General features: G+C 43.3%; 1 protein-coding gene across 2 annotated transcripts; it reads left to right on the forward strand.

Moving 5' to 3' along the window:
* The first annotated feature begins 1220 nt into the window (after positions 1-1220).
* On the forward strand, positions 1221-24301 carry LOC148674337 (transmembrane protein 150A-like). Of its 2 annotated transcripts, XM_088624433.1 has the most exons (9): positions 1221-1599; positions 2296-2520; positions 5100-5363; positions 6160-6207; positions 7356-7442; positions 8304-8371; positions 10694-10821; positions 13270-13447; positions 16470-24301. In XM_088624433.1, exons 3-9 carry the CDS (start codon positions 5299-5301, stop codon positions 16727-16729), a joined length of 834 nt encoding a protein of 277 aa, XP_088480559.1. In that variant the 5' UTR covers positions 1221-1599; positions 2296-2520; positions 5100-5298; the 3' UTR covers positions 16730-24301. The 2 variants fall into 2 exon arrangements, with proteins under 2 accessions (XP_088480559.1, XP_088480558.1); XM_088624432.1 differs by lacking the exons at positions 1221-1599; positions 2296-2520 and adding an exon at positions 4348-4497.
* Positions 24302-26120: the final 1819 nt, after the last annotated feature.

The raw sequence follows: 26120 nt of genomic DNA on the forward strand, positions 1-26120 counted from the left end.
ACTGTACTGTTACTGACATACAAGATCATTTAAAGTTCACAAGTGATCATCAAACTTATTTCATTACCTTCTCTTTTCACCTCGCAACACCTTCTCTCCCAGTTTCAGACCAGCCCCGACTAGCGCATAGCCCATCAACAACTCTTAACAGCCAGTAGAGGTTGTGCATTTAAAGTACAATTTTGTCAAGGTTAACAAACTGCGGTCATTTATATATTTGTTTATGAGAACACGATTTATTGTTTTGATGTTTCTATGCTAAACAATACGTTAAAAAAGGAGGCTTGTTTCACGTCTCCTGCAACAGTGCTGGCATTTGCAGTAAATACTGTACAGTTACAGTACGTAGTGTTCGAGGACTAGTGTATTGAAAATGACCTCTTGTTTGCTTTGCAGGGGGAGGGAACTATGGGGACATTTACTTTTCAAGCATCCTTCCAGTAATTTAACTCTTTTATTGTGATTCATAATTGGCTGGTTTTCTTTTGGGACGTTATTATCTAAATGACTCAGTGTCGAACGGCTAATTGTTTGTAAATCTGACCGTGCAGAATGGCATGGAAGCAAAGACACACCCACCGATCCCTTTTCTAACCGTTGAATCCAGTACAGGGTCGCAGTGGGAGCCGGAGCCTATCCTGGCAAGCAGCGGGCGCAAGGCACCCTGGACGGGACGCCAGAAAATGCGGGCTTGGGTGTAAGACACCAGGAATGGGTTGGCTCAGCTCAGTCGATGAAGGGCGCGCTTCTTCTCCTATCCACAAGTCGGCGCTGGTCCTTCGGGAGGGGACAGTGTTGCCTGTGACGGGCTAAAACAGTAGTGGGTTGAAGGTGGGCTGGTTTGAGTAGCTGGTCAGTTACCTCTTTATTCCATTGTAGTGGAACTGTAGTGGTGGTCAAGGCTTAGAGCTGAGATATGGACACCATACAAGTGGCTTTTCCAAATCAGAACGGTATAGAAAATAATGAAAATGTCTAAATTAATTGAAAATATATCAATCTATTTAAATATAAATCAGTGAAATATTCATAATTATATTTATAATTAAAATAAATAAAGAATAAGTATGACGTGAATATAAAATACAGAAATGAGAGGGGTACAAGTTGTACTATTGTGGAGATCTTACACAAATATATTGAATAACCTCTGCCTCTGTAAAATACAGCTTGTCTGTGTTACGTTTCTCCTTAGGGTCTTCAAAGTCCGTTAGGATTCAGTTAGAAAACGGATGGGTGGACTGTAGGGCGGTGAAGGACATGGTGTTAAACTTTGAATTGACCCATTTCCCTCTCTCGTCTGTGACCATAGTTCAAAAGGAGGGATCTCGTCTGAAGGTGTGAAAACGCAGATGTTATAAATCCTGTTCCTCCTCCTGCTGTAATGGGCATATGCCCAGAGATCAATCATTCTTACAGACATTCTGGACTGCGGGAATGAAGGTGTCAATATTATGGGTGTGCTTAACAAGATAGATAGCGCGTCTCAGATGTCATTGGAATAAAAGATCCAGATGGCAAAGAACTGTGAACGCTCTCGCACCCGAAGAAGACTGTACTGCCGAAACGTTGTGTTTCTCCTTTTTGTTTTTCAGCATGGTATTAGCCTGTAATGTTTTCCTAATTGTTATATAACTATATATAATGGTCTTACAAAGATTTTGGACATTTGTTACAGTAGGTTTATTTCAGATGAATTCTCTAAAATCTCAGAAAACGCGCTCCTCCCAGAGGAGGGCACGGAATTATATTATTTTTCTGTAATAAAATGTATTTCTTACTTATTAACCACAGTGTGCTGTTTAATTTGTTATACCGCAGTGGGTTTTTTTCATTATTTTTGCTACATTGAGCAATATTTAACTATCAGTCTCTGTCGTACACACATTAGGAAATGTACTTTAAGTCATATTCTAATGCTTCTCCAGAACGGTTTTTTTTATTAGTTAATTTGTGTACTGTGACAGGGCAAAATGGTTTAATTGCTAAACTATTACCGGTATGCCATTTGAATTCTTATTTTTATCGATATCCAATTTTAAACGTTGAAACAATGGCATTTGCCCTAGAAATAAAAGAAAATATATTATCCTTTATGTCGAAAGCCGATTGGAGAGAATGTTAAACACCCAACATCTGAAATATAATGCGTGATGCGACCGGCAGAGGGCAGAACCGCTGCGACATCGGGCTTGTCGCTCGCCATGAATCTGCCACCTGCTGTCCCTGATTGGCGACTGATATTATTTTCTTCTTTCTCGATCTCAACTTTTCATTGGGGGACGTCACATCAAGAATCCGTATTCCACACCGCCCATATCACCGAGCTGGATTCTGGGACTTGTTGTCCGTTAGCACACTTCCTTTGGCGGATGTCTACTGTACTTCTTTCATACAAGAACTACATCTACCATATTGCAACGGGGCACCGAAATCGTGGAGCAATGTTATCAAAAAGAAGGACCGTTTTTAAAGGGAAAGCCAAGGTTATTTGGGTTTAAGGTGGGATATCAGGTTTGGGTAAGTGTGCGGTGTTTATTTATTTTACACTTTGTGCGAATATTTTCTCCGGTTCGAAAAGCTTAACCGGCGCTGTGTGACCTAAACATGTAACATCAACAACAGTCCCACAACCGACTCTTCCTGTCTTGAGATCTTGAGTTCCCCGTGGTTATTAAATGGATGTAACTGATGGTGTAGTTGCATTTTATTCCCCGGTTTTCCAGGAACGGGTAGTTTAAGAAATCAATTAGTGATGGGTCTGTTTGGCGAGGTCTGCATAATCATCGATAAATAAATAAGTTGGCGCATTCACACTGTCACAAAGTACATAGACTATATACTGTGAGGCAGCGGAAAAGAAGTTACGTGCAGTGGAACCTCCGCCATTTGATACATATTTTTTGGTTACAGTTTTTATTCTCCTTCTGTGATTTTTGGTTGGTCTTCTTTTTTAACATCTACGTTTACCGATTGCAATTTCGGAGTGCTGGCCGCAAGTGTTGTTCCCCAATGGCGATCTTACGGTCACTTCTGGTTTTTATAGGTTTCTAGCTAGATTAAATTCACGTTTTGCAAAATAGATGTCCTCGTTGCTCCCAGGTTGTGGTGTTTTTGTCGGTGCCTAAGTAACGTCATCTTTTGACAAAAAATACACATGAACAAATCTGCACGTTTTCTTCTTCGTGATTTAACTTCGTTATGACCTGTAATGGAGCATCTTTTCCTGAATTATCTTGCTCGCATTCAGAAATGAACGTCTATCTGAACAGCAGTACTGCAAGTATTTATGTTGCAATAAGACGACTGCTTAATTCTAATAAGTGTGGCATTTTAATCGATTTTTTTAAAGCTTTAGATTCTGACGGTTTTTAAACTTTCTATATATTAGCGACTTTTTATCACATAATACGATACAGTATTTACTGTACGTGATTACATTTTCAGAGGTTCTTAACCCAGTTATACATTGCTTTCTCAAAATCCTAATATTTTAACACGCGTAACCTCTTGGGCAGCTATCGTGAAATGTACTCTTTTAGATAAAACAATGGACTTGAAATGTTTTTCGTCTCTTCTTGTAAACATAGGTTTTTTTTTCTTTCAATTAGTTAAATTTGTTACATTCCTTTTATAGTTAAAAAATATCCTTGTAAAAAGTATGAAACTACGTGATAAGAATGGGAAATCTGATCAGATTTGGGGGAAATCACTTCCTGCTTCGGAAAGATCAATGACTTTCTTCCTTCGAACTGGTTAGCTATTGAATGATACCTTCTCGGAGGAACGTGGTTTCGTAATCGCTTTCTTAATCCTTTATGACTCTTGTCCATAAAGACAAACAGATACACTAGAAGAGTTCTTCACATTTGTCCCACATTTGTTATAGTGTGTTTCAGATTCTAGACTTTTGTTTAGGGATAGCGTCCAGGTTTTTATGTGCCCATTGTGTGTTTTGGACCAATAATTATAAAGTGTTATGGGGCCTCTAAGAAAGTATAATAGAGGCTTTAGGCAGCCTGTTTCAAAGGAAACATCATTGAAGGATCTGTCTCTGTTACCTGGGTTTCACAAATGATTGTGACTACTGTCGTGATTATACAGTATATACTGTGTTAGTAGGTGGGGGGAAACAGTAATCTTGTGTTTCATAACTTTTTGGAGTCTATTTTCTTCTCCACTTCTGGTATGCAACTTGCTAAGACTTGTTTTCGTTAGCCCACACAAGCCCAGAGCAAGCTTTCTGAGAATCTGAATCTGTCCTGCCCAAGCTCTTTCTTTGTGATAACTCTGTGATCTGTGCGGAAAAACGCGTCGTGTCCTGCTTGATCGTGCTGAGAGGAACGGTCCTCAAACAACAGTAAGTGAGAAATTCAGGAAGGCAGGAGAAAACATCGACCAAAAGTGTCAAGGCTTTTTTTGTGTGCTGCTTTCCTTCAGAGACTTCCCAGGATTACAATGGTTTTTCTGAAGAGCGCTTTAAAGATGATGAAAAATGTATGTTCTCAGCGATCGCCAAGAACAGCACATATCATTATCCAAACACGGAAAATGCTGCTATCGTAGTAACCAGGGAGAGTGGGGGGTACAGCCCATCTATTTTCACTCTTTCGATTGGGGTGCAGCAGCAATGATCTGATGGAGGCATTGTGGACACTATGAAAGAGATCAGATCAGATCACTTTATTGGCCATATACAATTTCTTGCATGAGGAATTTGTCTTTTCCATACCCCAGCTTGCTCTCCATGAGACACACAGACAGGGAGAGAAGCTTGGGGTCAGAGCGCAGGGTCAGCCATTTATACGGAGCAGTCGGGAAACAGTTGGGGTGAAGGGCCTTGCTCAGGGGCCCAACAGAGTGGGATTCCTCTGCCGGCCGCGGGATTTGAACCGGCAACCTTCCAGCCACGGACGCTAAGCCTTAGCCACAGAGCCACCGCACCGTACCAAAAGGGATGTTTGTGAAGAGTTGTGGTCTATGTCGGTAATAAGGACGCGGAAGTCGTGGATCGTGTTTGTTCTGTTCATATAGCCCAGTGTGAAGACCCCCCTCCTGGATTTCTTGGTGTTTTGAGTGGCGTTCCTGTGTCTTGGCAGGTCTGGGAAGGCCGGGGGTGTCAGATGGTCCAGTCGGCAGCAGGAGCAGACGCAGCAGTATTGTCCTCCTCATGTCCCTCCTGTCCAGCCTCCTCTGCTAGTCTCCTCGTCCTGCCCGCCCCGGCCCGGCCCGATCCCTGTCCCCTCCCCGCCTTCTAGCCTACCTCTTCCTCATGCTCTGGACGCCCGCGACTCCCCAATGACTGCCTGGATCATTCTCCCCGTCAGCCTCTCTGCCTTCTCCATCACAGGGATATGGATTGTGTAAGTACCGCACGCGCGCACTCCGCCACACCCACACGCTCGGCGTTGACATAGGTGCCCCCGCATAGCGAGCGCATTGGCACACAGCCGGGCTCAGGACCTGGCAGGGCTTGGGCACAGAGAGGACAGCCCGATTTGCATGCAGATAGTAGAAGAGTGCAGACAGGCAGAGCCGAGAGCACGGTAACGGGGTTAATGATGATGTTCAGCGCTACAGGTGCGTCCCAGAAGATTCGTTTGGTAAGTGATTGGACCTGGATAACCTGGTTTATGGGACAGATTTGAGATGTTTGAATTGAGTGCTCCAGGGGTGGGGGAACTCTCATTGTACTATGTGCCTGGATAGATTTATCCTAGAGCTTTCCCTCTGTCGTTCATGGGTTTAGAATCCCCTTCTTCTGTTGCTCAGCTGTAAACAGTAAGCTCTGCTGTGTCCAATGCTGAGCACTGGGCAACCATGGTGGACTCTACTCCCATGCTCCTCAGCCTTGTGCTCCCCTGTATGAAACACCCATGAGCCTTGAATACATCTGCTTGGCATGGCTCTGGCATGTCGTAAATCTTCACTGACTTTACTTCTTCCCGAATACAACACCCATCTAAAGCTCTGCTACCGCGTTTACACCACCATGTTTTAGCCAGTGTTCGGATTGTTCTGTGCTGAGCTGCCCCTGTGTGTTTTGAATACTCCACAGATACTGTACGTGGCGAAACAGTTTTCAGGTCACACTGATGCAGTGGAGCTGTCTGGTTTGCACACTTGCTAATCCAGCCAAGTGTGTGTTTCGCCTTCTAGGTATGCCATGGCAGTGATGAACCATCATGTTTGCCCTGTAGAAAACTGGTGAGTCTTTTTCTATTTTTCTATTCTATTCTTGCTCCATAATAAATTAGGCAGCTGGTTTGAGTGGAGGTGTGTAGGCCTGTATTTTCATATCCTGGGCAGGATCTGAAGCTATAGCCTTGAGCAAGGTACTGTGCTTGGATTAGTGCTGTATGAATGTGCACAAATGTAAACATTGCTTTTGGATTAATGTCAATTATTAATTGTTGTATATTGGGATTGTTGTATATTGGGATAGATTAAGGCAGAATGAACGTTGCTCATTCTGCCTTAATCTGTGTTTTTTTTTCTTATTATTGTTCTTAAACAATAGATTGAGGAGGAATCCTTTTCATCCATTTCCCCTGAGAGAGTCAGCTGTTGTTAGTCACCAATAAACTGGGGGGTAGGGGAGAGCTGAGGGGTATTAAGTGTGTGGCGTTACTGATTGATGGGTACATAGCCAAGATGCTTGCCCGAAGCATGTAATCTGCACTAAGATATAGCTGAGCCATCTATATAGAGAGCACAGTCGCAAAGCGTTTTTACAAAATGGAAAAAAGGTAAATTAGCAAAAAGCAAAACATTTTCAAACATTTGATCTAATCTGAATGCAACATTACCACTTTTGAAACAGGACGTTTTGATCAAAATCAAAATGTTTAGCATAATAGCGGTCTGTGCAAAAGCAAGTATATATTTAATGAAATGGCATTTCATTGTGGATTTGTTAAGGAAGCACTGAATGGGTCAGATCAGGCTGCCTTTTTCCAGCTCTTCATGGTGCCTTGGTTTGCTGTTCTTTGTTCCAGCTGAGTCCAGATTAAAATTTTACGGACAGTAATTAAAAACAATACTGGTTTTTAATTATTTAGGTTTTTGAAGTGATGTTTTGTTTGTAAAAAATCTTCTCGTTCTTAACCTGCAAAATACAGTGTTTAGAAGCAGAAAACAATGACAAATGTTTGATCACGCCGTTGGTTTGATGGAGCTACTGAGAGTCCAGGGTGCAAGGAAACCAGTGGAGAATGGGGTCACCAGGTCCAGGATTGGGAAACACTGGGCTAGTTTTAGCACACAGAACCAAGAACGTAATGGATTGTGTCCCAGTGTGATAGCTTCAGCCCACTTGCACTGTTTCAGTCACCCTGCTGTCGTTGTTTCCTTAGGTCGTACAATGTGTCGTGCTCAGAGGAGACCTCCAAACAAGGCTTTCCAAAGAGCTGCTGCACGCTGCAGGACATTCCTCTCATCAGGTGGGTACCCTGGCTCTGCTGGCAGCGCACACACTGAGTTTTATATTCACAGGATTTCCAGTGGCACATAACTTGTTGTTATTATAATAATAATGCATAATTGCTTACACTTGTATAGTGCTTTTCTGGGCACTCCACTCAAAGAACTTTACAGGTAATGGGGACTCCCCTCCACCGCCACCAGTGTGCAGCCTCATCTGGATGATGCGATGGCAGTGCACCAGTACACTCACCACAAACCAGCTCTCAGTGTGGGGGAGAACAGAGTGATGAAGCCAGTTCAGAGATGGGGATTAATAGGAGACCAAGATTGGTAAAAGCCAATGGGAAATTTGGCCAGGATGCCGGGAGTACACCCCCTACGTTATTCTCTGTTGCATTTCTGTTGGGGCAAAGCAATAATATTTAATGTCCCTTTCAGTCTCACATTTTGTCATGGTGAGATTTCCAATAGTCAAATAGGTGGTCATGTTGTGCAAACAAATGCTGATGGTCAAAGATGAGAGGTGTTGTTAACAAATGTAGATTTGCATGGAGCATTCACTTTGTCATAAGACTGCGGCCCAGTATGCCTTAATCCTATATAAAGAATGCTACTAATGATAGAGGGTGGCGCAGTTGTGAACATTGCTGCCTCCGCAGTGGTGGGAATACATGCCTTACATGGCATGTCAGTGTTGTCTCTTCATGTGCTTGTTGAGTCAAAGGTAATTGGATAAAGTAGGTTAAGGCATGCAAGTCACTTACCATAGCTGAAGGAAATACTGTCACAGAGTAATACTTAAGCTGTGCCATGCAATGTGAACGTCGGCGTTGTGAATCTGTTGTATTTGAGTTTGGCTTCCCATTCATCTCTTGCAGTAAATGTGGCTCGTTCCCCCCGGAGAGCTGCCTGTTCAGTCTCATCGGAAATGTGGGAGCGTTTATGGGTAAGAAACCAATGTGAAGGAGCGAAGAATGCCAGGTTCCTTTATGAGTTCAGCTTCTGAAAGCCATGATTGTGAGATACTGTATTGATGCGCTAAAACTGACTTCAGATCACACCAGTGTAAATACCTGGTGTTTAAACCAATCATTTTGATGGTGGAACAGTTCAGCTGGGTGAAAATCCAATGAATGCAGGTGCGATTGTATACAAATTATGCATATGCAAGATTTTGTCCGTTTTTATTTATGAATAACCTGTGCATATCTATTATAAGGTATAGACCTTGAAGTATTTTGGGTAGTTGTCCTGTTGCTGAAAGTGGCTGATAGCCCTGCTCTAAGAGCAATCCTAGACATATTTGCTGCCTTTATGAAATCATTAATGAAATTATGAAATTAGTTTTGCTAGGCATTACAAATTTGGTGCAATTTACCATCAAGGTGTGACTGATTCTGCTATTAATGTATACAATTCCAGGTTTGAAATGGTTTGTTAAGGGTATTACTTTATATTACTTTCCTGTTCTTGACATTGTTCTCATGGTTTCGTGGTGTAGTTCTTCCTGTTCAGAAGCTCTCAGCAAATTGCACAGGTTGAGTCTGATCTCTAAAAGTCACCGGTGAGACTCCTGGTTGTGAAGCTTTGCCAGTCTTGGTAGGGGATAGAGTTATCTTGGCCTTTGAGCTCCTGCAGGTAGGAGAGGGAAAATTCGGCAACATGGTCCCCATAGGGGAGAGAGTCCTGATGCAAATGAACAGATTACATTAAAATTGATGAATGTTCTCACTGCAAACCTGCCATTAAATCTGTTTGTATTTAGAGCCATATCGACCATTAAAATACTTTATTGATCCCGTGAGGGAAATTGCAGTGCAACGGCAGCTTAGCACAGTCAACACAGCACAGTGTAGTGAAATGATACAATAAGACACTAATACAATACATACAATCCAGTCAGTGAGAAATGCAGTAAAAGTAAAAAAATGGATCATACAGAGTTGCTCACGGTACAAAATATACAACAACAGACCCGAAAGTACAGTTGTATTGCACATGGTAAATATATGCTCAGAATACATGAAACGAGCTATGTTAAGGGCTGTGAGCTGCAGAAGTAATGAGTTATGTAGAATGCAGGTCATATAAGGAATGAGTGGGGAGACCCATCAGGCTGCATTGGCTGTAAAGGTTAATGTCCATGGTGAAGAATAGTTTAAGGTACTATAGATATACTGGTAAATTGTACTGTAGAACAATAATATATTATATAATAATATATAAGTATCCACAGAGAATAAATGCATGAATAAATCCAGGTATAAGTGCTCTTAAGGGTCAGCTAAAATCTGCAGGAAATAAATATAAAAAATAAAGCTTAAACTCTGCGATGTTATAGTGTCGCATCCCAAGTAGTCTTCCATATTAAGGTTTTAGCACCAATATCTTCACCTTCTTCTACCCTAGTTTCTGTGAAAGCACGTTTTTTTTTTTAATAAAAAAAATTGTCAAATTGTCCCCCACCTCCACGCCCATGATAAAGGAGGAAGCCTTTACGATGCATCTGCTAGCTGTACATATTGATGCGTTCTAAACAGACATCAATAATGGATGGGCCCCTTGCTGTAATGAGCTGTAGGATGGGGGAGGTCTGTGCATTGGGAATGGAAGTGGGCAACATTAATACACAGCTCCAGTAATGAGAGACTGGCAGGCAGGATTGCTTAACAGCCTTGCACTTGTGCAGAGCACTGGAACATCAGCTCCCTGCCAGGATGGAGCTGGGTGTTGCAAAACTCAAAATGTGGCAAAGAGTTGAGGTCTCTTTTTTTTTTTTGTAATTCTGTATTGTCCCCATCTTGCGTTATCTGCTGGAGGTGGCTTTTTGCATAATTCCATAATTATTTAGCATAATATGGAGTGCTTGGTTTTTCAAACAAATTAGTTGGTGTAATAATTCTTTGTGTGCTACAGTATCTGACCCATTTAATGTAAAACCGTTTACAGCACTTTACATACCCATGTTGTTAGTAAAGCTTAAGGCTAAACCTGGGTTCTGTTTGCTCAATGCAGGCCTTTACAATTAAATTTCCTGTTCCATGTCTTAAGAGCCAGTCCTAGATATGTGGTGAGTATGAGCCTGGAATGGTGTGGTGCTTTAGGACCAGGAGATTAGAGCAGGAACTCCAAATCCTTCCCTGCATGGTAAACTGTATTTGTTTTTTCCTTACATCTCTTGGTCTGCCTTCCCCTCCACAATCCGCCTCCTCCCTCCCTCCCCCTCTCGGTCCTCCTCCGTCACCTTCTCTCCCTCCCCGCTCTCCAGTGGTGATGGTGTGTCTGCTGCGGTACGCCCAGGTGATCGAGCACAGCCGGCGCTCCTGGGTGAACACCAGCGGCCTCATCACCGGCTGCACCAACGCCCTGGGTCTCGTCATGGTGGGGAACTTCCAGGTCAGTGCCCCTGCTGCTACACTGGAGGAGCCCATCTGCCTTCCTGTTTGTGTAAAGATGCCTCTTCATGTTCACGGCCGCTTTACTAAGAGAAAGAGCAGCAGTCAGTTATAGCTTTGAAACCCCTTTTGCTGTAGGGGTTAAAAAAGGAGTCAGCGTTATTTCTGGAGACCTCCTCCAGAATATTGTGTTCAGTTTTGGTAACTATACCACAGAAACATATCATAGCCTTGTGAAGAGCAACAGAAATGATTGGTGGATAGAGAGGTTCAACTGTGTAGTGAAACAAGGACACAGCATCGCAATTCATTTGGGACACAGAAGAGGAAACACTTCATTACTTTAAATCAGTTGGTCTTTAGAAGAAGCTGAACTATCGTTTGCAAGCCTTTCTTATGTTCTTTTGTAAGAACACGTTCTTCAGAGGCAGGCATGCTGACAGACAAGTTTATATGTGTTGCATCAAAGACAAATCTATCCATGTTAATGGTCAGTATACTAATGAACTGATGTGTCAGTTGAACAGTGCAAATGAGTTGCAGGGGTCAGATATTTCCATTCAGGCTCAACACGCAGAGCACTGGTAGTTCAAATGATGACCTCACCCTGCCACCTCCATGAGCAGCTCTGGGGGGAGGGGGTGTCCAGTCCTGGTCCAGTTTCAGCTCATGGTGCTTGAAAGAAGAGGCGAGAAACCTTGCAGGCCCACCAGCCTTCCTGAACCAGGCTGAGACATCTGTGTTTCAGCTGCTGCTGTGGTCATGAATTGTAACTCATCAGCTCTGTGCGGAGTCAGCCTGGGCCTGTGCATGACAAAAGCTGTTTTAATTTGCTGGTATGTCTATCCTTACCTCCCTTGGAGAGCACTGTAGCATTACATTATAGAGCACAATTAAATACTTAGGTACAGGCAAGGACCTGTATATGCATGAGTGTTGTAAGTCTAAACACTTAATGTATAATTCAGTTTCATGTACAGTCCAATGAGTGCAGCATTCCTGCTGTCCTGGGATGCTATGCCTAGTTATATCAATATTTAATTGGCTGCTTATTTTAGTGTTAATTGAAATAACCCATGCCTGCTTTCAAACTCTAAAGTCACATGAAGTCAGCAACAGTGGCTCCAGTCACGGGAGATTAAGGACAGAGTATCCCCCCACACCTTAAACCAGACAGTATTTCTAGGCACTGCAGTGATGCTGTGTCACTGTGTCAGCTCACCTGAAACGTGGAGTGAGCCTGCTCTGTTCCTGAACACATCTGAGCACTTAAGCTTTGTGTCCAGAAGAAAAATGTAACATCTTCCATGGATTGAAAGAAATAGTCAACTCAGTGTGAGAAAGTTATTCTCCTGCTTCCTCCTAACACAAGCAGAAGGCCTGTTGTAGACACATATCTCATGTTCTAGAAAGAAAGAACCAGTAAATACATCTGGATTCAATCCTCAAGCATGTACTTAAATTATCTGTCTGTACTTCTTGAGGCTTTCTTGCTCCACTGGATGAACACATCTGTCTGATGTTTGTTTCTTACTTGTTTATAACTTATACATTGCTGGAAATGTTGTAATGTGTTGAGGTATTTGTGCAATACAGTGCATTGTTCACATTCGGGACAGCTGTGAAGAGTAAAACGCATGTTTTGAGGGAATTTGAATTAAAGAACGTGGCTAAACTGAAACGCCTTGGGTCTGTGTAGTTCCAGAGACACATGATTTGTGAAGTGGGCAAACTCTGTTTCACCAGACAAAGCAGCCTCTGTTGCAAAATGTTTTTATAGCCTTTAACTTGCATTCTATCGTCTGCAAGCCTTGTAGGGGAAGGTGACAAATTAACCTTGTGATGGGCCTGTCCCTGAAAAATGAAGTCAGGGACATTTGGTACTGATAAAGGAAATGAAGGGTAGGGTAACACAGGGAGCTGATAATTGCTGCTGGAGTTTTTTTTTGTGGTTCGCAGTACCTGTCTCAGAAGCAGCCCGTTGATTGAAGCTTAATCCCCTGAAGTCTGACTGGTCTGTGTGGAATGTGTGGTGAAATCACGCACAGTGGGTATTAAGCGGGTGAACATGCAAAGTCTGACTCTTGGGGTGATTTTCATTCCAGAAATTAAACTGGCCTAGAATAGGTCATTGTTGAAGCATAGCGCACTTTTAACATCACTGTTCCATTTCTTGGTGCTCCTTGCTTTATTACTGGTGACACTATGGAAGGACAAAATTGCCCCCCCCCTCCCTGCTTCCCTGTGTTCTTCCCCAGCGGCTCAGGGGTCTCAGGCCTCCATGCTGCCAAAATACAAAACAGAAAACCTTTAACAGACGTGCCGCACTTGAACAGAAAACGCTCTTGGGGGATATTCATTTGCTGCAGTGCTGGGCTGTTGGAGGAGGGCGGAGACATGTTGTCTCCTGGCCTGCAGTGTCCCAGCTCTGGCCGTCTCGCTCTTCCAGGTGGACCACGCCAAGTCCCTGCACTACATCGGCGCGGGGGTGGCCTTCCCAGCCGGACTGCTGTTTGTGGGTCTGCAGTGTGTGCTCACGTACCGCATTGCCATCACCGCGCTGGACTACTGGATGGCACACGTGCGTGTGGGGCTCACCGTTGTGGCCTTAATCTCCCTCATCCTGAGTATCCTTTGAACGGGGACGTGCCATTTTGGAGGTGGTGGGCGGGGCAGCACTCTTCATCTGCTCTTTTTTCTTTCGTATGAGCGCAGAAAGAGATTTGGTGAATGCCATCATAGCGTTTGGCCGCCAGCGTCTAATCTTCTTGACAGGAAGGGATCGTAGCCAACAGGAAGCCCAGAATGAGGAGTCCCCAGTCCTGGTCCTGCAGAGCCAGTGTCTGCAGGTGTTCTAGGTCTCTTTAAAGCACCTGAAGAGCTGTAGGCACACTGGCCCTTCTGGGTGAAGACTAGGGACCCCTGGGCTATGGTGAATGCTGTATCCTGATGAGATTCCTGAAATCTGAGGAGTCTGGTAAGAACTTAAAAAGGCCCAAATGAGGAGGGAAGCAAAGGGGCCATGTTTTAGATCTGGATTTGTGTAGGATTACAAAAACTAAAGCACTGGCAACGTTTCGTAAAAAAAAAAGAATGACGCACAGCTTTGCAGTTCACTGGCTGGCAGAAGACCAAATGACCTCTTTCAGTAACGCGGGCAACTGAGTTTAAGAAGTGCGGGAAGTTCCAGGAATGCAGACAGTCGAGCTGTGATAGCTGTGGCAGCGAGCGTTCTGTAACAGTGTGGTTTTGTGAGCTGATAAGCTCATTTAGATAAAGCACCAGTGAGTTAGATAGCTGCTGGCAGAAAACTGATCTGGGCTCAGTGTATTGTAAAATAATTAAAAGAAACCGCAAACCGTGGCTCAGGGTGCAATTTATCTCTTTTTCTAAAGTTCAGTGGTGTAAAAAATGAGCTAAGGCACTGTGGCATTTGCTCCTCTTTTAGTTCAGCTAAACTACAAGAGGAGGGTGGCATGGCCTGATTCTGATTGGGGGCACCTTCTGTGTGGAGTTTGAATGCTCTACCCACACTCCCCTGGGTGCCACAGTTACCCCTCACCTCCCAGAGACCAAAAACAGGTTCGCTTCATTGGAAATAATTGTCCTTTTCTGTGCGGGCATGTCCTTTAGTGCACTGCTAGCATCAGTGATAAAATTACAGGGATGTCCCTGGCATAGTAAATTCACTGGGCCCGTTAAGCCGTATATCTTTTCTATACTTACATGAGATGGACATGTCAATGCCTTAATGCACTGTTAGACTTTTAAGTACACAGGGAGTAATGGGTCATGAGTAACTGGACTTTTCCCAGAAAGCAAGACTGTGGGTTGTCCTGTTCCCTGTTACACTGCTACATAGAGATCTCCAGTTTTAGTGCAGTCCCAGCCCAGGGGGTACAGCTTTAACACCCTATCTATGGCTTCAGGAGTTATTGGATTCTTCCAGCAGGATATGAAGGCCTCCCCCCCCTTCTGCCTTTATAAAAAATTCCTAGACCCCAGGTTTCCATTACCACAGCAACCACACACTTCTAAGCAGGACTTAGTAACCCGCTTAGAAGCCTGTGCCTGTATACTGAGTGAAACTGTTTCTTGTATGCAATTTTATTTATCTGTGGGGAAAATACCACTCATAATTATAAGTGCATTTCCAAGGAGAACTGAAATTGGCCCTATAAAAAGTTTCTTTAGTTGGTTATTTGTCTTTTAAACGCTTTGCCAGTGCTGACGTACTTTTGTGTTGAATAAAATATGGTGATAACTGAAAAGCCAGAGACTGGTTTAGTCTTTGTTTTTCTGAACGAGTTTAATTTACAAGACAGGTTTTGAACCTTGGTTAAACATTTCTTCTTTGCACCTGGATTCTTGTAAGTCATAATTCTTGTGTGATTCATATAACTCTTGTGTGGCATGAGATCTGGAAAGATGCATTTATTGTGCATGTTAAAAGATGGTCTGACAAAAAATGATAGCTGGGACTATCATGTAGCTTTTTATTAATCAACACTGTCACGTTTGTCTGCTGCTTTTTTAAGACTACTGTAGATTAGGTCTCCTGTTTATTGTAGCAGTTTTTTTTTCGAAGGCTGGCAAACGCTGTTCATTCATAGAACACTTTGAGACTCTGTTAGTTAATCATTAGGCATTACTTTAAACATTACCTTACCCCCAGTGGTTTCCTTGCCTGGTTCTGGAGGTCCTGAAGGAACACTGTCTGCTTGATTTTGATCCAGCTGTACAGTGATAAATGCATTTAAGTTTCCTATTTGAATGTTCTTCCCCGTGTACATGTGGGTTTCCTCCCACAGTCAAAGACATACCAGTGGGTTAATTGACTACTAGGAAAATTGAATGTGGTTTGAGTGTGAGCGTGTTGTGTCTGTCTGTGTGCCCTGCAATGGACTGGTGTCTTTTCCATGGTGTACACCGCCTGGTGCCTGTTGCTTGCCAGGTTAGGCTCCAGCTCCCCTGCGACCCTGAAATGGATGAAGAGGTTAGAAAGTGGTTGGATCGATGGATTTATGACATCGTTTGCTGTTAATAGGTCGAATAGGTTTTGGGTTTTGGCCTCAACCCTGTGTCAGCTTCTGAGTTTCAAAAGTGCCCTCATTTGGTTGCACTGCCTTAAATATAACCTATTGTACTCTGCAGATGGGAAAACCGCTCACTGTAGGTGTGTTTGACGGTGTCATCCCAACCTGTCTGTTTGTTAATTGTTAGTTTAATGAACATGATTGAATGAACATGAATGTTTAATGAACGATTAATTGATTAACTGGTAAGAGCTGTGTAGTCAGAAATAATGGGAAGTAGATTGAGGACAGGCTGTATTCTGGGTCTAATTGAAGAAACAGGTTAAAAGCCTGAGCTGGCTACAGGACTCAATCTGCATTTTGAGTAAGTGCCTTTACTAGTTGACCCACTGTTCCACCTTTTTGATTTTTTTTTTTAGTGGCTTAAATGAATATATTGGCTATCAGCAGTTTTTCTATGTTATAATTGTTTGTTAATTGCTAAGAACCCCTGAGCTCTCCAGGAAAATGACCACAGAAGATTGGAGTAGCCACTCTTCCCCCAATTAGCGTGGATTGGGATTGGCATGCCCTCCCCTCCCCCTTTGTATTTCCTTAACCCTGCTGCTCCCAGGTGGGGTCTTCTTCATCCACGAGAGCTTCCACCTCCAGCATGCTGCGGCCATCTGCGAGTGGATCTTCACAGTTGACATCCTGGTCTTCTACGGCACTTTCACCTACGAGTTCGGCGCCGTGACCAACGACACCATGATAATGGCCCTGCAGCGCAACCAGGGCCCCGGGGGCATCGGGGGCAAGAGCTGCAAGTCTCCGGGCAGCAGCAGCACCTCCACCCATCTCAACTGCAACCCCGAGAGCATCGCCATGTTGTAGCCCCCCCCCCTGTCCTGCAGCTCGCCGGCTCCCCCTGCTGGATCCTCATAGGCGGTGCTCTGGAACCGCGGGGGGCAGTGTGGTTGGTGTGGTGTTGGGGCATCATGCAAACGCTAGGCACAGCCCATAAAACGCTAAAATGTACCTCAGTTTTGTATCGGAGTAACGCGACGTGGCTCAAATCTAAGTAGTAATAGAGGTGAGCACCACGAAAAAGTTTCAGATTGTACTGTGGTATATTACTGTGTAGGGAACAGTTGGTATTGCAGTCTCAGTATTATATATATGGGTAACTGTAATTATTTAAGACATTCTGTTGTTTGTGGATTAAATTGTGGATACGCACATGGTCCCTCCCTACGTAGTCTCACAGGTGTAATGCATAATGGTTGATAACGGGTGACACCTGACTTTTTGTTTCTCCAATGTTTACTCTGCAGAGTCTTTAGGGACTGTGGAGAAGTTCAGAGTTTTTTTAGTAACAAAAGTAGCCCCCGTGGACTGTAGAATATGTGAACTCTTAAGCAGGCATTTGACCTGAGCCTCTATGTACACACACCTTATTCCACTGATGATTTCTTACAAACAACAGACTGTAGGAGCTGCTGTACAAGTTACCCTGTATGTATATTGAATGCAGTACTTGAGGTCAGGCTCATGATGACTGCTGTAAATTGTGGTCTTTTTAAAAGCTTGAGGAGTTGCTGTGTGCTTATTTTTTAAGCTAAAAGCCATCAACCTGCATAGCTGTGAGCTATCACAGCAAGTATGAAACAATCATGTAAGGTTCTGTTCCCCTGTAGTTTTTGGACCTTTTTTGGCTAACAGGACCTTGTTGGGTCTTAGTGTTTTTTTTTAAGTTGCCTCTTGGCATGAAAAATAGATATAAAAATTATGCTTTATTGCTGACAGTGTTGGCTATCAGTTTATTGATTCCCTTTGATTTAAAAATGTTTTAAATTGTTTTGTTTTTTAGTCACCAAATGGTTACCCCCCAAGAAAATTCATTGACTCTCTTGGACCGAATGAGGCTTTTCTGTGGTAGCCTCTTGACCAGCACTAGTCCTCAGAAGCTTTAAGAAGACCTCATTTTATTTGGCACTGCATGATCAACACACAAAGGCCAAAGATCTCAGTCTGCTGTTTCAAGCATCAGGCCTGTAGAAACTTGGAACTGTGGAATTTCTGATTGACACAGTTCCATATTTTATTTAGTTAAGAATTAAACAGTCTAGTTGAAAACTTACAGGCCTGAAAGAAAGTATGCTGAAGTCAAGATACAAAGCTCATTATTTTTGGTCTGAGGGAATAAAACTGCTTTCACGATCACGATCACTGAGCTCAAACTGCCAAGTACTTTAGACATTTGAACTGCGTGTTGTATTAAACATGCAGCATCATTCACAACACCATTTAGAGTGAGGTCTTTGGCCTAAGGCACTTTGGTCAAACCTGTGTGCATTTTGGTGTTGCAAATTTCTTGCGCGTTCTTGTTTATTTTTTCGAAGAAAAAAAAACATTTAGGCTGGGGAAAGCAAAAATAGCCCAGATTCAAATTTCTCATCTTTTGTTTTCTGTTTGCTGTGTGTCCTGCTGAACGTGTTGACGTGCTGTTGGAAACTAAAAGCCATAGAAGCAGACAGGCTAGTGGGAAGCATGCAGTGCGCACAGGAGAGCTGTGACTCTTGCCTGCCTTGCTTACTCTCTATTGGTAAGCGTGTTGTGATTAGGGTTGGATGTTTGCTTTTTTTTAAACGAAAAAGCATTGGTACTTTTTGTTTTTTAACTCTGTTTGTATGCCATATCCCATCCACTCGTGGGCAGCGGTTTCAGCTGCTTCCGTCACTTTCCCCACAGAAGGTGCCCCCAGGCCTCGGAGGCATGCTGGGACTCTGGAAAGGGCGAAAATATTTCTTTGATTCTCACAGAAGCATTACATGAGATTTCCTGAAAATCGCAATGGTCGTGGTATAAATCGGCAGCTACACCTCTCCCGTTTTTGATTGCGTCTGACAACAGCACCAGCATCGCAGTCCATATGAGCCAGTTTATATTCTCCTCGGTGTCCAGTTTTGTTTCCTGCAAGGCCCCATTTTTGAGCTGTTGTGTTGCTAGGCTACGCCGCCAAATGTAACCTGTCTTGTGTCTTGGCCAGCCCTTCTCTCAGGCCGCTAAGTTGACTTTGCGCAGAGTGTGTTTCAAAGGTCCCCTGGCCTGTCTGTGGTACACAAATCTCCCTCATGCCCCTGTTTCCTTGTTGCAGTCCTACCGATTTTTTTTTTCCAGTACTGCCGTCTTCACTTTGCATTTATTTGTTTTTTAACATGGGGAACACTTCTAGAATGCTTTGTCTTTCACTTCAGAGAAAGGGGACTGTTTGAGGGGTTCAGTGGCTTTGCTGATCCAGGGCCCAGGCTGGTTGGTAAGGCAGCCACAGTACTCGTTTCAGAACAGGGAAACCAGTTAATGGCGCTGTATAACAATGGTGGTTTTTTTCTGTATAATAATATAAACTTCAAGGCTGGTTCCTTGAACGGTGCAGAAGTTTCAATTTTCTAGTTTTTAGGATTTCTAGTATTAAGAGTCCAGAATATGGCTCTACACTTGCTGTACATTTCCACTGTGTTTCCACTGTGAATTCAGTGTATGTTATCAAACTAATGGAGAGGAGCTGCCAGCTGTGGGATTGTGTCAGAGTCTGCACACCCCACGAGTTCAGAATTTATGGAGGGGGAATTCGTTATGTTATACAGCATCACCTCCCTGTGGTAACAAGGATACAGCTGCAGTTGAAAGTAATACTTCCGTACAGCTATCTGTGCATTTTAAAACTTGTTAAACAGTTGCACTATGCTTACTCCTGTAACAAGAACATTTGTTATTGCAAAGCTCAGAAAATCAACCTACTTTGAAATTCCCTTTTCTAACCTCAAGAAAAACACCAGCTACCTTCATTGACCATAGGAGGGCACTGCAGTGGCGACTGAGATTTCCTGCGGGGTTGTGGGTCTGAAATTCCCAGCTTCCACAGTGAAATGGCGAATACACCAGCCTCCGCTCACACTACTAAGACTTTGCCAAATGTCAGTATTCGACAGTGCCCGTTTCTTTCTGTGGCGTTGAGAGTTTTCTGTGCCCCAGTGGCTGTGAACACTAAATGTTTGCTTTGTAGCCAAAGCGTCCTCCCCATTGCTGCCGTTGTGCTCTCACTGTCGGGAGACAGGATGCCGGTGGCTCACCCTGCCCCATCCCCCCAGACACTGTGCTGCCGACTGGCAGGGAAGTGCTGGAAGGGGTTCTTCTGTGCGTGCTTTTGGATTTCGGCCCGCACAGCCAGTCAGGACAGGCAGCATGGGTGCTTCAGCATTCTGGAGTAGTTTTTCTGCTTGGAAGGGCTTGTGAGTTTTAAGGAGCTGGGGACGGGATAACTCCAGGGCCCCTTTGCATTTAAGAGTTTTGTTTGTTTGTTTTTTTTATAAAAAATGTGTTCTTCTCAATGCATTCATTTCAGGTTTCCTTTACTTGTGTGTTCCACATTAATACTGAGTTTTGCTCTGAAACCTCACTCAGTGCTAGCAGTTGTTTTGTGAATAATTCCCTGCCAAATTGGGGGGGTGGGCTGCTTTCGTTGTTCATAACTCCACCACCTAGCTGCTGTCTAGGCTGGCCAGTTCATCAAAAGATTTAAGGTTGGACCCTGTCTCGTGGCGAAGATCTTGAGCAAATCTCCTGTGTGTATCAGCTGGCCTTTTCATTCTTGTTTGCCACCCACAGTTTCACTTCACTGGAATGTTTATTTCCTGTTTGTCTGGTCTTCATAATCAAGAGTTTATGGAAGCCGGAATTAAAAATGATTTTGTTAATACTGTTCATTAGCTCTTGTTCCATCCCTTCTTCTTTGGCTGATCTAAAACCTGAATGTCAGAACTTTATAGGTTAAGAAATGTGATTGGCCTTTTTTAATGTCTACAGTTTGTATGTTTTTTTTTACATGAGAAGTTTTGGCTTTAGGGGGAATTTTGTGTTACAATTCAGTGTTTACGGTTTAACCTTCTTCCAAACAAAATGGTAAGGTGTGCCAAGGGGGGACAAAACATCTATCATAGAAATATTAATTGTAATATTCATCTAATATTAATGCTCTATAAAGCAGAACTTGCAGAAATTTCGTTGACAGTGGGTCTCCCTGATCTCAGGCATTGACACAGAAAACAGAAGTCAAACTGTAAGAACAAAATCAGTGATGTAAGGAAAGAGCTTAACCCTCCACCAGCACAGCTGAGAACAGCACCAGCCACATAAAGCTGAAGCAAAAGCGCAGTGGAGCTGGGAGGCCCATTTAAAAAGTGCTGTCGTGCAGAATTAAATTATTTTTTTAAAAATATGTATATTTCAGTTTTTATGTGTATATAGACAGGTGTAGTGGGTGGATGGAGGTAGATTTCTACTAATGTTTCTCAGAGTTGTCAGAGTTCTTGCTCCCTGGCTGGGGCAGTATATTGGCCAGCGTTGGGGCGGGACAGTATATTGGCCAGCCGGTGTGTGGGGGCAGGGCAGCATATTGCCCAGCCGGTGTGTGGGGGGCGGGGCAGTTTATTGGCCAGCCGGTGTGGGGGGGCGGGGCAGATATTGGCCAGCTGGTGTGTGTGGGTGCGGGGCAGATATTGGCCAGCTGGTGTGTGTGGGTGCGGGGCAGTATATTGGCCAGCCGGTGTGTGGGGGCGGGGCAGTATATTGGCCAGCTGGTGTGTGTGGGGGCGGGGCAGCCCGGGGCAGTTTATTGGCCAGCCGGTGTGGGGGGCGGGGCAGTATATTGGCCAGCCGGTGTGTGGGGGGCGGGGCAGTATATTGGCCAGCCGGTGTGTGGGGGCGGGGCAGCCCGGGGCAGTTTATTGGCCAGCTGGTGTGGGGGGGCGGGGCAGTATATTGACCAGCTGAGCTCGTGCAGAAACGTTGGCTCTTGGCGAAGGGTAGCTGTGACCATCCTGTTGCCTGTTTTCAGGTGCTCGGTGCGAGCTCCCACACACACACCACTGCAGTGGACATTTAGTGACCCAGTTCTAGTGCTGGACTGAGTGGACTGTGAAATTTTGTGGGTCCTGTTTGATTCTGGGATCCTCTTTGACTGGTTCTTTTTGTTTCAAATTTTTAAATTTGAGCCTAAATCAATTAAGGTCCCGGAAGAGATCATTAATGAAACTGCCCCATGGCATTGCTTTGCCAGTTCTTGGAAAATACCCCTACATCTCTCTGGGGTCAGAGGTCCCTACCATGTGAACACAGCACTTATCTACGTCCTGTTTCTGAGAGAGTTCAGTTTGTTGAGTAATTGTCAGATCACTACGTTTATAATACAACTTTGAATATTTTTTTTTTACTTGTTGGTTCTTTCGGTTGTGCCCTGCTGTAGAATGTAACACCTGAAAGTCTCTCCAGACCTGTGAGGAGAGGCCTGTGTGGTGAGGTGTAGTACAAAGATCCACCCCAGACATGCTTCTGTTTCCTTGACTCTTGCTTCTGTTCATCCCTCCTGGGCCTTACCTCTGAGCATTATGCGTTATGCTTACCATAGCCTACTCTGGATAATGGCTGCTGTTTTACAGAACTGGCATAGCAAAAAGACTGCTGTTTAAAAACAAAAACAAGAACAAGTGAAAGCCCTAATTAGAACACAAAGCAGTGGGACGGTGACTCATTTATCTTCCTTTCCGCCCTAAGGAAAAGACCAGGCACTGACTAATGTGGTCCAGTGGTGTTTGAATAGTGAAGGTTCAGATGTGCCAAAGCCTTAAACGATCAGTTCAGCCAAGCATCTCCAGCACTCAACTGGCTGCACACCGACACAGACATTTCATTGCAGCAGTCATCTTTTTAAAAAACACACTACACTCTCTGACTGCAGCTTGTGCCAAATACGTACTGAAAAAGAGCACATCCTGACAGTTGTGCTGTGTTGTTATTAGAGGAAACCAATTCGGCCAATACTGTACATTCATATTTTTGTTTTAAAAAAAAATGGCAAAAGGCTGTTATCAGTTCGCAATTGCTTAACATGATGCTATGGTGCAGAAATGGCTTTGTACTTAATTTTCTTGTCTTGTGCTGAACAGTAAGATGTGTAACTGCCTGGCTGAACACAGCCTAACTGGATTGTGGGCCTGTATTACAGAGGCACCATGTTATTGACTAACACCACTCCAGCACTCTAGTTTCTGGTTCTCTCTCACATCTCAAACCTTTTATCTCGGAATATCTGGGTTTCAGAATTGCTCGGGTTGCGGAGAATTTCCACCTAGTCTTCTCTTGAAGTCTTTTATTTCCCCCCTGCTGAAAGTGCCATAAGGTCTGACTGAAGTGAAGACAGTTTTATGACAAAAGGCCACTGAGGTTCCGTATGATTTCTTTCACCTTTCTCTTAACTCTTAGCTCTGCTGTTCATGTCTCACATCCGTATTTTGCCTATGGGATTCTCATTACAACGTTGCAGAAAAACAAAAACATGATTTTGTGCTGAGGATCCCAGAGGCAAAATGTTTATGTGAAACAGAATTCCCCACCAACCTTTTCCCCCGAACGTGATAAAATTGCTGTCACCATGCCACACTGATTTGTTCCTGCATGTCATGAGAATAAGAATGGCTCATGAAAAGCAAAGAGCTTCTGGTCCTCTTTGTGTTGAACAGCACTGCTGTTTGGGAGAGATCTACACTGCCCATCACCACTGCCTTTTAGGGTGGGAGAGAGAAGCTGAAGATAGAGTGAGGATCTGGGTGTTTTTGGTATGGATGCAGCGCCAGTCTGCTTCTCCTTTTAAGTTGCAATCAAGCGATGCGTTGTCTCCGTTATCGTATTTGACTACTAACACTTACAGTATGTTGAGCAGACGAGTCAGATGGGCCTTATCTACAATTCCTCTTTGTGTCTTGGGGACACGTGTAAAACCAGAGCAATATTAAACCGTTTAATTTTACACTTAATCCAACAATTGACTGATGTGTCCTCTCTTCTTAAAGTTTCCCGCCCTCTAGTTTTGTCAAAATGATTTGCAAAGGAGGAGAAAAAGAAATGTGCCTGTATTCAACCCTGATTTTCATAAGAAGAAGTAGTCTTGCAGACAACCCGTCTGTACTTACAGTGGCAAGCGTTAATTGGCAGCAAGGTAAAAAGATGGATTTTGGGACTGCTTAATCATTTCCAAATGAGCTAGATGGGTTGAATAGCCTCCTCATTTGCAAACCTTATTGTTGTATTTATTGAAGATTCACACTAAATAAACAATAAGATAAAGGTTCTTCAGTAAAATCAGTTACAGTGGCAATCATTTACAACTTAAAAGGAATTGCATGGATGTTTGGTTTGGCGGGGGTGAGGTGATGGTAGCACAGACATCCAAAAAAATATAAATATTTTTGATTGAGACTGTAAAGACTATTTTTTCTTTTATAATAGCAGGCATAATTACAATTTATGTATTCTTTTTAATGATCTTTTTGTTCAAATTTATATATAAAATGAAATCAAGGATTCTGATTATTATTAAAGTTCTGGTTGTTCCAGATCATTTTAAAACAATTTGGGGAGTGGTGCATTTTTTTGCAAGCAGTAGATTTGTGGGTCCATTTTTGGCAAACACTTAAAATAACAGAATGGAAAAACAAGATTCTTTGTAGGAGAACAGAATCAGCTCAAAGAGACAAAACTATCAGCCCCAGTGACAGTCCAGCCGGATACTGAAAAGTTGAAGCTCTGTCCTTACTGCCATGGAGATTTTAGTCAGGAAGCAGTCTAACTGGGAGAAAAGGGTCTATGACTGACTCTGCCCTATTCCCAAAACACACAATGACCACTGACCTGAAGTCCAGGAGGCTTTACTGTAGTTTTTTCCAAGGCTTCTATTAAAAGATTTTGCTTCCCTTGACTGTTAACAAACCCAACTACACCATGCACACTTTACATCCATCAGAAATAATTAACACCCAATGTGGCTATTTACAATAGTTTAGAGACCCTTTAGCGGCCACTAGTGGCAGGTTGTTTGTAATTGCAGGTCCTTCTTAAGCCAATGCACTGCTAGCACTTACTCGGCATGCAGGTTTGAGCCTTTGGCCCACATATCATTGACTGTTGGCCTATGCTATGGCAGTGGAGACTTGTGATTCCCTGAACTGCGGTGCACAACTGCTAGAATAATTGGTGAGTGATTTTAGGAAAATGGCAATTCCTGTGACTTGTCAGATCTGCAATCTTGTAATTGCATCCATAAGAGCTGTGACGGTTCTTCCAGTGCTGACTCCTGTAAGGAACTGTGGAGCTTTAACGACGTCAAAAGGTGAGAAGCTTAGTAGGCAAGTGTACTGGAGGATGAGCATATCTGCAGGTCCTTCTTCCCTTGGGGTTGTAACATGTAAAAACAATTGGTTATTCCAACCAAGTGAAATCCAGTTTGTGGAATTTTTCCCACGCTCTGAAGGGAGGTAGTTGAAAAAAGAGCTTGGAAGCTCATCATTATGTGGTTTTAATTAACATACTTTTTTTTTTGCCAACAAATCCGTTCTCATGTAGGAGAATCCATTCCATTGTAGCACTTTGCTACAACCAGTTAATTATGATGTTAATGCAGCTGTTTGCTAAACATCAGCTCTAACTTGTGCAGTCCTTTGGTAGTTGAGCATCTCTTTGGGTTTCGAGGTTGATGGTGGACAGAGTGTTATGATCATGTCAAGAGCTTTCAGCGGAAAAAAAACCTACTAAGAACAGAGCAGCAAACTGCCTGATTGCAAGTCTTCATATACTTGTGCTAGTGTACGAGTTTCATGCTGTTTATTTTTTAGGTGGGAAAACTTGCCTAATATGGTTACTTTAACCAAATTTGCTAGATTGCTCTTACTGCTGCCTTTTTAAATTTATTCCCCCCAGCTTTGATTTATTTTTCAATTTTAAAGTGTCACTTATGCAAGTCACTTTAACTGTACTAGATTTCTTTTCAAAAGTAACTTTTCTCAACACTGTTACATATTCATGAAATCCGCAAGGTTGTATTACAGATTTAAACAAAGCCTTGGCGAGAGAAGGATGAGCACATTAAACATCCATATAATTGCTGATTAAAATTTTTGCCTCAGAAGTTGTCTCACTTTGCAACTGAGGAGCAGAACTGAAACCACTGAAACACTCAAGAAAATCATAACTGCTGCAGTGTTTGTCAAATGCTTTTTACATACTTAAGTCACTAAGTGCCTCTTAAAAGGGTGAATTTTATTTTAGAATCCAGTGAATGTATTAATAAGTACTTACACTAATATAGGTCTTTTCTGGATGCAGCCTTCAAAGTGCTTTATAGATAATGGAGACTCCTCTCCACCACCACCAACGTACAGCCCCACCTGGATGA

The sequence above is a fragment of the Lepisosteus platostomus genome, chromosome 3 (genome assembly GCF_059453375.1).
Source record: "Lepisosteus platostomus isolate fLepPlt1 chromosome 3, fLepPlt1.hap1, whole genome shotgun sequence".
Lineage (NCBI taxonomy): Eukaryota > Metazoa > Chordata > Actinopteri > Semionotiformes > Lepisosteidae > Lepisosteus > Lepisosteus platostomus.

What these genes read in the sequence shown, in the direction of transcription:
- LOC148674337 (XM_088624432.1), top strand. An exon ending in CAGGACATTCCTCTCATCAG is followed by an intron (nt 7,443 to 8,303) that starts GTGGGTACCCTG and finishes CATCTCTTGCAG; the next exon opens with TAAATGTGGCTCGTTCCCCC. An exon ending in AAATGTGGGAGCGTTTATGG is followed by an intron (nt 8,372 to 10,693) that starts GTAAGAAACCAA and finishes CCCGCTCTCCAG; the next exon opens with TGGTGATGGTGTGTCTGCTG.